Source organism: Martes martes, assembly GCF_963455335.1.
Source record: "Martes martes genome assembly, chromosome: 8".
Lineage (NCBI taxonomy): Eukaryota > Metazoa > Chordata > Mammalia > Carnivora > Mustelidae > Martes > Martes martes.
Genome location: NC_137895.1, coordinates 31441641 through 31455336, shown reverse-complemented (window position 1 = coordinate 31455336; position 13696 = coordinate 31441641). Strand labels below are relative to the sequence as shown.

Genomic DNA, 13696 nt, shown 5'->3' with positions numbered 1-13696 from the left:
CTGTTTTGTTGATTTTGGCCATTCTAACTGGTGGAAGGTGGTATCTCAATTGGTTTTGATTTGAATCTCCCTGACGGCTAATGATGATGAACATTTTTTCATATGTCTGTTAGCCATTTGTATGTCTTCTTTAGAGAAGCATCTGTTCATGTCTTTTTGACGTGATTGTTTTTTGAGTGTTGAGTTTGAGGAGTTCTTGATAGACCCTGGGTATCAGCCCTTTGTCTATAGTGTCATTTGTGGGTATCTTCTCCCATTCTGTGGGTTGCCTCTTTGTTTTGTTGACTGTTTCATTTGGTGTGCAGAAGCTTTTTATCTTGATGAAGTCCCCAAAGTTCGTTTTTGCTTCTGTTTCCTTTGCCTTTGGAGGTACATGCCTTGAAAGAAGTTGCTGTGGCTGGTGTCAAAGAGGTTACTGCCTATGTTCTCTCCCAGGATTTTGACAGATTCCTACCTCATGTTGAGGTCTTTTATCCATTTCTAGTTTATCTTTGTGTATGGTGTAAGAGAACGGTCAAGTTTCATTCTTCTACATATAGCTGTCCAATTTTCCCAGCACCATCTATCGAAGAGACTTTTTTCCACTGGATATTTTTTTCCTACTTTGTCGAAGATAATTTTTTTAAAGATTTTATTTATTTATTTGACAGACAGAGATCACAAGCAGGCACAGAGGCAGGCAGAGAGAGAGGAGGAGGATGCAGGCTCCCTGCTGAGCAGGGAGCCCAATGTGGGGCTTGATTCCAGGACGCTAGGATCATGACCTGAGCCAAAGGCAGAGGCTTTAACCCACTGAGCCACCCAGGCACCCCTGTCGAAGATGATTTGACTATAGAGTTGCAGTCCATATCTGGACTCTCTACTCTGTTCCACTAGTCTATGTGTCTGTTTTTGTGCCAGTACCATGCTGTCTTGGTGATCACAGCTTGTAGTAAAGCTTGAAATCAGACAACGTGATGTCCCTAGTTTTGTTATTCTTTTTCGACATTTCCTTAGCAATTTGGAGTCTTTTCTGGTTCCATACAAATTTTAGGACTGTTTGTTCTAGCACTTTGAAAAACGCCTGTGGAAATTTGATCGGGATGGCACTGAAAGCATAAATCGCTCTAGGCAGTATAGACATTTTAACAATGTTTATTCTTCCGATCCATGAGCACAGAATGCTTTTCAATCTTTCTGTGTCTTCTTCAGTTTTTTCATGAGTGTTATATAGTTCCTCGAGTACAGATCCTTTACCTCTTTGGTTAGGTTTATTCCCTGGTATCTTATGGTTCTTTGTGCTATAGTAAATAGAATCGATTCTCTAATTTCCCTTTCTACAGTTTCATTGTTATTGTATGAGAAAGCAAGTGATTTCTGTGCATTGATTTTGTATCCTGCCACATTACTGAATTGCTGTATGAATTCTAGTAGTTTGAGGGTGGAGTTTTTTGCATTTTCCATATAAAGTATCATGTCATCTGCAAAGAGAGAGACTTTGACATCTTCTTTGCCAATGTGAATACTTTTTATTTCTTTTTGTTGTCTGACTGCTGTTGCTAGGACTTCTAGTACTACATTGAACAACAGTGGCGAGAGTAGACATCCTTGTCATGTTCCTGATCTAAAAGGGAAGGCTCTCAGCTTTTCCCAATTGAGAATGATATTTGCAGTGGGTTTTTCATAGATGGATTTTATGAAGTTGAGGCATGTTCCCTCTATCCCTGTACTTTGAAGCATTTTAATCAGGAAAGGATGGTGTATTTTGTCAAATGCTTTTTCTGCATCAATTGAGAGGACCATGTGGTTCTTCCCTCTTCTCTTACTGATTTGTTCTATTACATCGATTGATTTGCGAATGTTAAACCACCCTTGCATCCCATGGATAAATCCCACCTGGCCATGGTGGATAATCTTTTTAATGTACTGTTGGATCCTATTAGCTAGGATCTTGTTGAGAATCTTAGCACCCATATTCATCAGGGATATTGGTCTGAAAGTCTCCTTTCTGATGGGGTCTTTGCCTGGTTTGGGGATAAGGGTGTAATGCTGGCTTCATAGAAGGAGTCTGGAAGTTTTCCTTCTGTTTCTTTCTTTCTTTCTTTTTTAACAGTTTCAGGAGAATAAGGATTATTTCTTTTTCGAATGTTTGGTAGAATTCCCCAGGGAATCTGTCAGGTCCTGGGCTCTTGTTTTTATGGGAGGTTTCTGATCACTGCTTCTATCTCATTACTTCGTACTGGTCTATTCAGGTGGTCAATTTCATCCTGATTTAGTTTTGGAAGTTTATAGATTTCCAGGAATGCATCCATTTCATCTAGTTTGCTTAACTTATTGGTATATAACTGTTGATAATAATTTCTGGTGATTGTTTCTATTTCCTTGGTGTTAGTTATGATCTCTCTGCTTTCATTCATAAGTTTATTAATTTGGGTCATCTCTGTTTTCTTTTGGATTAATTTGGCCAGTGGTTTATCAATCTTATTGATTCTTTCAAAGAACCAGCTTCTACCTTCATTGATGTGTTCTACTGTATCTCTAGTTTCTATCTCATTGATCTCTGCTCTAATCTTGATTATTTCCCTTCTTGTGCTGGGGTTGGCTTAATTTGTTGTTGATTTTCCAGTTCTTTAAGGTGTAAAGAGAGCTGGTGTATTTGGGATTTTTCAATTTTTTTTGAATGAGGTTTGTATTGATATGTATTTCCCCCTTAAGACCGCCTTTTTCGTATCCCATAAGTTTTGGACCGATGTGTCTTCATTCTCATTGGTTTCCATGAATTGTTTAAGTTCTTTTTGATTTCCGGGTTGATCAAAACATTTTTCAGCAGGATGGTCTTTAGCTTCCAAGTTTGAATTCCTTCCAAACTTTTTCTTGTGGTTGAGTTCCAGTTTCAAAGCATTGTGGTCTGAGAATATGCAGGGAATAATCTCAATCTTCTGGTATCGGTTGAGACCTGATTTTTGACCCAGTATGTAGTCTATTCTGGAGAAAGTCACATGTGCACTCAAGAAGAATGAGTATTCTGTTGTTTTAGGGTGGAATGTTCTGTATATATCTATGAGGTCCATCTGGTCCAATGTGTTATTCAAAGCTCTTGTTTCTTTATTGATTTTTCTGCTTGGATGATCTGTCTGTTACTGAGAGTGGCACATTAAGATCCCACACAATTAATGTATTCATATCAATTTAACTCTTTAAAAATTTTTATTTACTTATTTGACAGACAGAGATTATAAGTAGGCAGAGAGGCAGGCAGAGAGAAAGAGGAGGAAGCAGGCTTCCCACTGAGCAGAGAGCCCAATGCGGGGCTTGATCCCAAGACCCTGGGATCATGACCTGAGCCGAAGGCAGAGGCTTAACCAACTGAGCCACTCAGGCGCCCCATCAATATAACTATTTTGATTAACAGTTGGCTTACGTAGTTGGTTGCTCCCATATTGGGGGCATAAATATTTACAATTGTTAGATCTTCGTGGTGGATAGACCCTTTAAGAATGATGTAGTGCCCTTCTGTATCTTTGACTACAGTCTTTGGCTTAAAATCTAATTTATCTGATATGAGGATCACTACCCCAGCTTTCTTTTGAGACCCGTTGGCATGAAAGATGGATCTCCATCCTTCATTTTCAGTCTGGATGTATCTTTAGGTTCAAAATGTGTCTCTTGTAAACAGCACATGTCACTTTTCATTTGTCACTGGATAAAACACTTGTCGTTTTATCCAGTCTGCAACCCTGTGCCGTTTTATGAGAGCATTTAGGCCATTCATGTTGAGAGTGATTATTCAAAGATTTTATTGACATCATGTTGCCTGTGAAGTCCTTGTTTCTATAGATTGTCTCTGTGAATTTCTATTCTATGTCACTCTTCAGTTCTTTCTTCTTTTATAGAACCCCCCTTAATATTTCTTATAGTGCCGGCTTGGTGGTCACATACTCTTTTAAACCTTGCCAGTTCTGGAAGCTCTTTATCTCTCCATCCATTTTGAATGTCGGCCTTGCTGGATAAAGTATTCTTGGCTGCATGTTCTTCTCATTTAGCGGCCTGATTATGTCTTGCCAGCCCTTTCTAGCTTGCCAGGTTTCTGTGGACAGGTCTGGCATTATTCTGATGGACCTTCCTCTGTACATAAGGAATCTCTTCCCCCAAGGTGCACTTAGGACCTCTTGTCTGAAATTATGATTTGTGAATTTCCACAATTAAGTGTCTGGAGGTCTTTCTAGATTCATTGATCTTGCAGGGTGTCCTTTCTGCCTCTAGGACATGAACACTTGTTTCATTCCCCAGATTGGGGAAACTTTCATCCAGAATTTGTTCAACTATATCTTCTAGTCTTCTCTCTTTCTCCGCCCCCTCGGGGATCCCAGTAATTCTAATGTTGGAACGTTTCATGGCATCATTTATTTCATTAATTCTGTTTTCATGGCTTCTAAGCTGTTTGTTCCAGGCCTCTTCCTGATCCTTCTTTTCTATCAGTCTGTCTTCTAGATCACTAATTCTATCTTCTGCCTTGGTTACCCTAGCTGTTACATTATTTAGATTAGATTGGATCTCTTTGATAGCATTTTTAACTTCTGCCAGATTGGCTCTCACTTCCACCCTTAGAGATTCTATGGTTGCCACTAATGGTTTTCTCCAACCTGGCCAGTGCCTGGGTAATTATTACCTTGAATTCCCTTTCATAAGTCCCTATGGAGATACTGTTTATGTCCATATCCAATAATTCTGTGGCAGAGGGCATGGTCTCTGAATTTTTCCTCTGTTGGGTGTTCCTCCTCCTAGTCATTTTGGTGAGATGTGGTTGAGGGGATATATAGCTGAATATATCAACCACGATCCAGGCAAGGTGTCCAGAATTCCCGTTCTCCTCTCCCTGTGCCCGTGGCCAGAATGTTACCCCCCACTTCCTGACTTTCTTGGAGAACTTCGGTCTTGTTCCAGATCCTATTCTCACTCCCCTGCCTTGGCAGCAAAGGCATGCTTTTACCACCCTCCTCTCTAATGTTCAATCATCCTCTCCCTATTTGCTCTAAATTTTCTTTCCCTCTCCCCTGAAACTTCATTGGCCTCCTTTACTTAAAAGAAAAAAAAGTTGATAAAACAAATCTTCCTCTCAATTCTACCTCAGCCCGTATCTACTTCTCTTTTCTTCTGTCATCAAATTTCTAGTTTTTCTATTGCCTTATCAGCCATTCATTTTTTGCATTTCCTTATCACCCACTCTATATTCTGAAATTTGATTTTCATCACCTTTACTCTCAAGAACTTCACTCTTGACAGGCATCAGTGATTTCCTAATCACCACATCTGATGGCCTTTGCACCATGGCTCTACACCATTAATCACTCTCTCAAGGTCAACATTTATTAGGTTTAACTGTGTGCCAAACAGGAGGCACTAAACACACAAAAATGAAATAAGTAGAGTTCCTGACATCAAGAAGCTTATATTCCAGTTGGGGATGCAGACGATCAACACTCACAATATGATGTGCTATAAAGAGCAGAACTATGTATAAGACAGAGAACTAATAGAAACAGAGGAACTTTGTTCAATAAAGAAAGATGTTTCTGGAAAAAAAAAAAGATAATGTGTGAACAAAGTTTTAAGCATTAACAGAAATTCACTGAGCACATAAGCTGAGAGAGGGGGGAGAGCTCCTAGACAAGGAAACAGCGGGTATGAAAGAACATATACAGGGAAAAACACTGTGTTCCAGAAAACTAGTAGTTCAGTGTCAAAAACGTAACTTGTAAAAGTACTTAGAGCATTACAAGAGATGACATGAGGTAAGTGGTGTCTAATCATGAAAGAAATTTGACTTTTACTCTTTAAGTGACTAGCAGCTGTTGATAGGTTTGAAGCAGGGCATCGCATGGTCAGGTTCATGTTTAGAATAATCACTACAGTGGTAGTAAGGAGGAGGTAATATGGGAGATAGGGATAGGAGTAATGGCTACACACAATACACAAAAGAAACAATAAAATTAAGACATTGCCAATAGGGATAAATATATATTCATAATTATAATCAAGATGCGGAAGGAGAGGAAGGGATATAATTCAAATGCAACTTTTTTTTAAAATTTTAAAGGAAGACAAAAACTATTCTTTGCAAAAATAAATAAAAGTTAAAAATTACTTATTGCTATGTTAACCTACCTAACACATTGCTATACTGAATTTTCAAATGCTTCAGAGGAAGAGGGCAAAGGACATGAAAAATGGGGAAAAAGTAAAACAAATTATTACCACACCTAAATATTCAAATTTTCTATAAAAATTAACATAATCATCTCTCATTAGCAAAAACAGTAAAAAGTAAACTGATCATGATTACTTATAGTTAGTATTAGTAAATATCTCAGATACTTTTATAGGAGTCATTCAAAGCTGTTAATGACATTTGGGTGTTCTATTGATTGTGTTTCTCTACACAAGTACAATCTAAAAAGCCTCAAATTAGACCTCACTCCTGTCCTAGGAGAGGATCACAAAAGAGAGTAAGTCAAAAGACATAAGCTCTTATTTATTTATTTATTTATTTATTTATTTATTTTAGTATATGTGCTGCCGAAGCGAGCACGTAAGCTCTTATTTTTTTAAGAAGAAGATGAAAAAATCAGGAGCTGGTTTTGCCTACTGTTAAAGGTATGGAAGTCAAGTGGCTAGAAGAGAACTAAAAAGGACTCTGGGCCAGATTCACATATTATTTGAAAGAAACTTATGATACCTTATCCTATTTTTCTTATCTGTACAATAAGAAAGGATGGGAACTTCCAGAACTCATCCATGATCCAGGAAGAGCCATTCTTGGCTACATCATCCCAAGGAACATAATAAGCCAAGGACTATGAGAAAATAATTTGCACTGGGATCAGGGGAAGAGAAAGGAGTGGGTACTTAATGATTCTTCCTCTTTTGGTTATAATTTCCTTATTTGGTTCATGCTTGTCTTTTTCTTTTTTAAGTGCCTGGGGAAAAGAGGCTTGATTCAATAAAATTATGCAAGTGGACTAAGGAAGGATGACAGGATGAAGTCATCTGGAAGTCATTCTGCACGTACCAGTACCACCACCCAAGAAAAACAGCTAACAGTACAAGGTTCAAGGACCATGTAAACTTACCTCTAAATGTTCCAATTTATTTGTTCTTTGAACCAGCATATTATCTTTTTGCAAGATATCCCTGTACTTTGCAGTCAACTCATTGTATTGTTTATTGGCCAATTCTAGTTCAGACAAAGAAACACTATTATCTATAACTTTTTGGAGAGCTGCGATCTTGAAAATGGCCATCTCCTGTGTAAATAAGGATACACTGAGTTAAGTTAGTGTATTTTTTTCTGGTGAAGCATAAGGCAATACACCTAAAAGCAACACACATTTTAGAATCATTTTTTTAAAAAAAAAAGATTTCTCATGTATTAAAAATTTAAAATAATTATTTTGTTTCCTATAAGAAATAATATTATTTAGAGATTTTAAATAATAAAAATAAAGGGAATTCTTTCATAACTATCACAATAAAACAAAATTCAATTAATTTCAGAAAAGCACCATACAAAGGAGCAAGAAAATATATCACTCAGAATATATCCCTGGATAGCTTTTCTGGATTTTGTAAGATTAAAAAAAATTTGCCTTTAGTTAGCTGAATGGCAAAATTAGCATCACCACATTACGATAGCTATTTCTCCTTATTACAGTTACACAAAGTAGCTTTGTAATAAGAGAAAACCTTTTGTTCACATGAAGCAAACAACTTGATGAGAAAAAAATATCTCTCGATCATAGCTATCTCTAATAAATAATATGAAAGACTTTCAGTTACTTGTTTCATGTTCTACTCAGCTATACAACTATAAAAAGTCACAACACCAAGACACTATTAATACTAAGAAGAAGTAATCTGAACTTTTATTTCTCTCTAAAGTAAGTTGATGAAGTAGTGTAAGGAATAACCAAATTTATAAAGTGAGGAAGATAAAGAATTTACTGTTAAAATTTCATCTGAAGTACAGTAATGAGCGAAAAATATTCATTAATCGTGCTTCACATCTCATTTTGACAGCTTTTCTTTTCCATCTACATAAGTACACATTATTCTACCATACCCTTGGAGTTTGGTTTCATAATTTCTTTGGATGGGGAGGAGTTTCCTATTTCCAATTCCCTAAAAATACCCAATTTTTGGCTTTCCAGTTGTCATGCACCAGGCCCCCAATACAGGATTGAACAATCAGGTTAAGAAGAGCATTCTAGTTCTTTTTTCCCTTCTACGCCATGCACTAGCTATATGTGCAATACTCCAAGAAAAACACAAAAATAAAAACAAGAACATTTCTTAAGACTCAAAGTTTCCTTATTACATGTCCAAATAAAAATAGCTTTCATTATTCAGTAAGTTCCTTTCTACATCAGGGGTCAGCTTTAAGATCACATTGACAATGTTTGTTAGCATGGCAATTTCACCTATTACTATTTTTAAAAGTGAATAGTAAGGAACTCAATTTCATTTTAATTCTACTTTGAATTCTTTTGTGTTTACATGATCCTATGTGAATTTGGACATGTAAACTCAAAATGTACATGCTTAAAATAGGCTATCTAAGACAAGATGCATTACATCTTTTTTTTTTTTTTTAAAGATTTTATTTATTTACTTGACAGACAGAGATCGCAAGTAGGCAGAGAGGCAGGCAGAGAGAGAGGAGGAAGCAGGCTCCCTGCTGAACAGAGAACCTGATGCAGGGCTTGATCTCAGGACCCTGAGATCATGACCTGAGCCGAAGGCAGGGGCTTTAACCCACTGAGCCACCCAGGTGCCCCATGCATTACATCTTTTAAGACATAACGCATCTTGTCTTAAAATAGGCTATCTAAGACAAGATGTAACACAGGTGTAAAAGAGTATACAGAGTATGCAATCGTTAAAAGGATAATCAGTTACATAGAGCAGGGAGGGCAGAATGGAGTCAAAGGTATAGAGACAGAAGTAAGATTTCTCTGATTATATGTTTGAAACACGCAAATGTTTTATATATTCAAATCAAATTAAAAAAAGAAAGCAAAAGTAACCTCCGAGTTTGAAGACAAATGCAAAACAAATGAGCCTAACTTATATAGCAAATTTATAGCATAACCACACAAAGAAAATTATTTCAAGTTACTGTAGAATAGATTACCTTGACTATACATCCTATTGAAAGATATTCTAAAGAAAATAAGAACTATAAAGAAATTTTAAACTAAATTTGGTAGCACTGCTGCTGCTATTGTTAATATCGATGCAAGATTATCTTCATATTAATGTGTGAATATTATAGGATAGAGCAATAATTTTAATGTTAATAACAGATTTCCACGTAAGAAAAAGGAAATATGAGTACTAAATCAAAGTTAGTAACAACTCCATACCATTTCCTAACCCTACCATATTAAATCTGAATTGGAGATAACAATATGAACTCATGGTTTAAATATACACGTTTTCCCAATTTGTCCACTGAAGGGGACCAGTAGCAACAAAACCTCAAGAACAGTAACATCTAGTGACCAGTTTTTGGTGTCTAAATGCCTTTCCCACTAAAAAGAACCAGTTTCTTTAGCATAATGGTTTATTTCAAATCTGGATAAAAGCACATAAGGTAAATCCTGAACATCTTGTGCCAGAAAACAAACCAACATTTGAAACTTGGCTCAAAGACTACTGGATTCTTGTCAAAAGGAAATGAGAGCAGGCTTTACTAAGAATTCCCACTGGCCACAATTAAGACTAACAAACAACAACTAAGTGTGTGAGTCTGTAATGATACTGAAGGAACAGAAAGCTGGGGAAGTCAGGCAAACAGGTAGAAGCAGAGTACACCAACCCTGATTTCTGAAGACTAGTCATTCAAAAGAAAGAATGAAGCTTTTATCTTGTCTTTCTCGTAGGACTATACTTTAAGATAACTGAATAGGCTGGACTAATGAGGAAAAGCTCTTTATTTTACAAAAGACTATTGGATAATACATGTAGAAAACAATATAACTAGAAAGTAATTTTTGCAACTCCTAATGAAATAACTGAGTCAGAAAACAACAATCATCAGTAGATCCTAAAGCCCGGCAAACAACTGGTTATTTGCATGGTACCAAAATATCACCAGTTAACTAAGTCACTTATTAATAGAAATATATGGCTGTTTGCCCCTTAAGATAATAATCATGCATGAAACATGGGACTACCAGACATTCCATCTTTTTTGAAGTGATACAACATAGGGTATTAAAGTACAATGGATTATGGATGGAGTATTCTTTTTATTTTTTTTTAATTTTTTAATTTTTTTTATTAATATATAATGTATTAGCCCCAGGGATACAGGTCTGTGAATCGCCAGGTTTACACTTCACAGCACTCCCCATAGCACATACCCTCCCCAATGTCCACAACACAACCACCCTCTCCCTACCCCCCTACCCCCGGCAACCCTCAGTTTGTTTTGTGAGATTAAGAGTCTCTTAGGGTTTGTCTCCCTCCCGATCTCATCTTGTTTCATTCATTCCTTTCCTACCCCCCAAACCCCTCACATTGCCTCTCAACTTTGGATGGAGTATTCTTATCAAAAATGTTTAATCTGACATATCCAAGTCTTCAAAGCTTTTAGTAAATACAATGAATAGAAGAATAAGCAAAATTACAAAAAAAAAAAAGGTAAATCTTCAACATTTTCACAGAGGAAAAAAAAAGCCCAGGAGATCCTATGAATATTAAAGACTTAATGACATATAGCATATAAATATAATGCAGGGTCCTTGACTGGATCCTGGAACAACTGAGGAAATGTTAATATGGCCTGGACATTAGATAATGTAAGGCAATTACTGTCCCTTTTGTTAGATGTGATAAAGTTAGTGTTATGTAAACAAAAAAAGGCTTTGTTTTTTAGAAATGCACACTAAAATACTAAGGGAAGAAATGTCTGCAATTTATCCCTACAAGGAACAGATGAAGCAATAATGCAAAATGTTAATAAATGTTAAGTATTAATCCAGGAGATGGCTGTTCATTATATTATCTTCTCTTCCTCATACGTCAAAGTTTTTATAGAGCCAAAAAAAAAAAAAATCAGACGTACCTTAAATCGTTGCAAACGTCCAATTTTTTCACCAACTTCAGCTTCCATTGCTATCAATTCATTCTTCTGTTTCCCATTTTCTTTCCTAAGCTGTCGCTCCATTTCTACTAAAGTAGTATACTGTCTTATGAGTGACTTTTCATTCACTTGCAGGACTGTGATTTTTCTACTATTTTCTGAAAGTGTTTTTTTCATTTCATCTGAATCCATCTGAAGAGCATTGAGCAAATTCTGCACAAAGACACATTTATATTACTTGTTGAATGTAGCTATCCTAGTTGGTACAATATTGTACACTGATTTTAAAAGAGTTTTACTTACATTATATTCTTTTACTTTTATAGCATCTTGTTGGATTTGATCCTCCAGTTTTTTCTTTTCCTCTTTTACTGTTTCAGATTCTATTTTCCAGGCCTCCTTTTCACTTCCAAAAAAATAAAAATGACAATATAATAAAACCTAATAAAATATTTAACTACAGGAGAACAAGAGGCATCACAGCTCCTGGTATCTGGTAACAGTATCTCAAAATTCCATTTGACAAGGATTTAGCCTGGAAGTTCTATTTTTATTAAATAAATGCAGTGTAAAGAAATTCTTTTATCTATCAAGTTACTTTCATTATTCCATGAGTCACAGCTCTACAACTGTTACAATATAACAGATGAAGTTGAATCTTACAACATTTTACTAAAAACAGAAAACAAATAGGAAAATAATCAACACTCCAAACTAATTCTGGAAATCAGTTCTCAATATTCTGACCCTACTCTTAAAACTTGAGGGTTAACCAGTTGCAGAATACTTAAAATATAAACAACAGTAGTAATCATTTGATTTAAATGAAGGTGTGTAAGACACTGTTGCTTACCTGAGAGACATTCTACAGTCACCTGCAATCTGGCTGGCATAAACAAATTATAGTGGCACCACTCTCTTTGCCACTGAATGGTTGAGACTTGAACATATGACTTGGACAGCTCATTAGCCCAATTCTGGCTAATGCGATCTGAGTCAAAGTCTGCTATGTTAGAAGGTTCTGGAAAAAATTTTTTTAACTAAAAATAGAAAGTTGTGTGGAAAAAAAAAATATGTCTCTTCTACAGTGGGCATGGTTTCCTCTTCCTTGAACTCCTGCATCTATTTTATAAACTGTAATAGAAGATAATAACAACCCTTAAATGTGGCCTACCCTATAATTTGCTTTGGGTTTCTTGTTAGATCACATAATAATTACCCTTCATATTTAAATCACCGTTGATCTGGTATTCTAACGACTTCTAAGAAAATTATTTGGTTGATATAGATGAAATAGCAGAGATAAGGAGAAACATATTAGTTACCAATGAAAATATATCAATAATGATGACAGTAATGATGAAGAATGATGCTAACAGCTGACATGTACAAAATGTTCATGTGCCAGGGCATTTGCAAAATATTCATATCTGAGCATTTTCATGTAACAGTTCAATTAGATTTTGTAATAACCCTATGAAAAAGGCATTACTATCTCAGAAATTCATAGATAAGGAAAGTAAGACATAAAATAGAGGGGAAGAGGCACGAGGGAAGGATAAAACAAAGTGTTTTCTTACATTTCATTCATTATTAGTAAGAATATGCTGCAATTACATTACAAAAGTTTTGCTAACACTTATACCTTAGATATTCTTTATATAATAAGCTTTGCTGATGACGAATTACTGCAAATTTTCTGTTATAGTCTTCAAGAGAATCTTCTAAGGTCTTTAATTTATTTTCTTTACATTCTAGTTCCTAAAAATTGGTTTAGAAATAAGAATGCAAAAAGAATCAGAATATATTTTAAATTGGAAAGTATAAATTTATACTTTGACAAGATTATAGAAAAATATATAAAAGAGAATATAGTTATTCACTTCATTAGCAGCACAGGTAATTTCTATAATATATGGAACATCTTAGTTTAAGGCATATGAAAGGAGGCAATATGTATAAAGAGAAGTACTATAAAACTGGTAAAATTATTTGTATCATATTTGATAGTTTCAGTATCTACATAAATGATCAGATCCAGTCGTTATGAACTTCCTCTAGTCACTCAGCCTCACATACACTTTTCTGAACATACCCGTTCATGTCTCCATTCAAACAACGCTTTCCAATTACTTCATTTTATAGACAAAGAAAGGGACTTAGAAAGATTAACTCAACTTTAAAAAGCTCATAAAACTACACTTGGTAACCACTGCTGAGCACAGATGGCAATCCTGGTGTCGGGTGCCTTACACACATGCAAATCCAACACTTAAAAAGTTAGTCTTGCATGGCTCCAAAGGCCTTGGCTACATCTATCACTCTTAAGGGATTGGGAGTCCAAGTACATGTTTTGTTTTTTTGGTTTTTTTTTAGTACATGTTTTGCTATGAACAGGTTTTCAGATTCCCAATTGGTGCTCTCTAATCTACCAAAATGCCTTTCATTTTTTTTTTATATAAAGATGAAAAAAAGTAATGTTTTTCAAATATAATATACAAATACAAAAACATTTTTCAAATACAAAAACAAGTATTATTTAATAATCATCACTCAGGTATATTCACAAAG

The 13696-nt window shown here is 35.6% G+C and overlaps 1 protein-coding gene across 1 annotated transcript in view; it reads right to left on the bottom strand.

The window, feature by feature from the left end:
* CEP290 (centrosomal protein 290) overlaps positions 1-13696 on the bottom strand; it is a 97944-nt gene that overhangs the window by 52473 nt on the left and 31775 nt on the right. The window contains exons 24-27 of the mRNA XM_080810438.1: positions 12771-12886; positions 11429-11531; positions 11108-11338; positions 7110-7283 (exon numbers count right to left, since the gene is read on the bottom strand). Of these exons, the coding sequence (XP_080666564.1) occupies positions 7110-7283; positions 11108-11338; positions 11429-11531; positions 12771-12886 (624 nt within the window). The remainder of the gene's footprint in view (positions 1-7109; positions 7284-11107; positions 11339-11428; positions 11532-12770; positions 12887-13696) is intronic.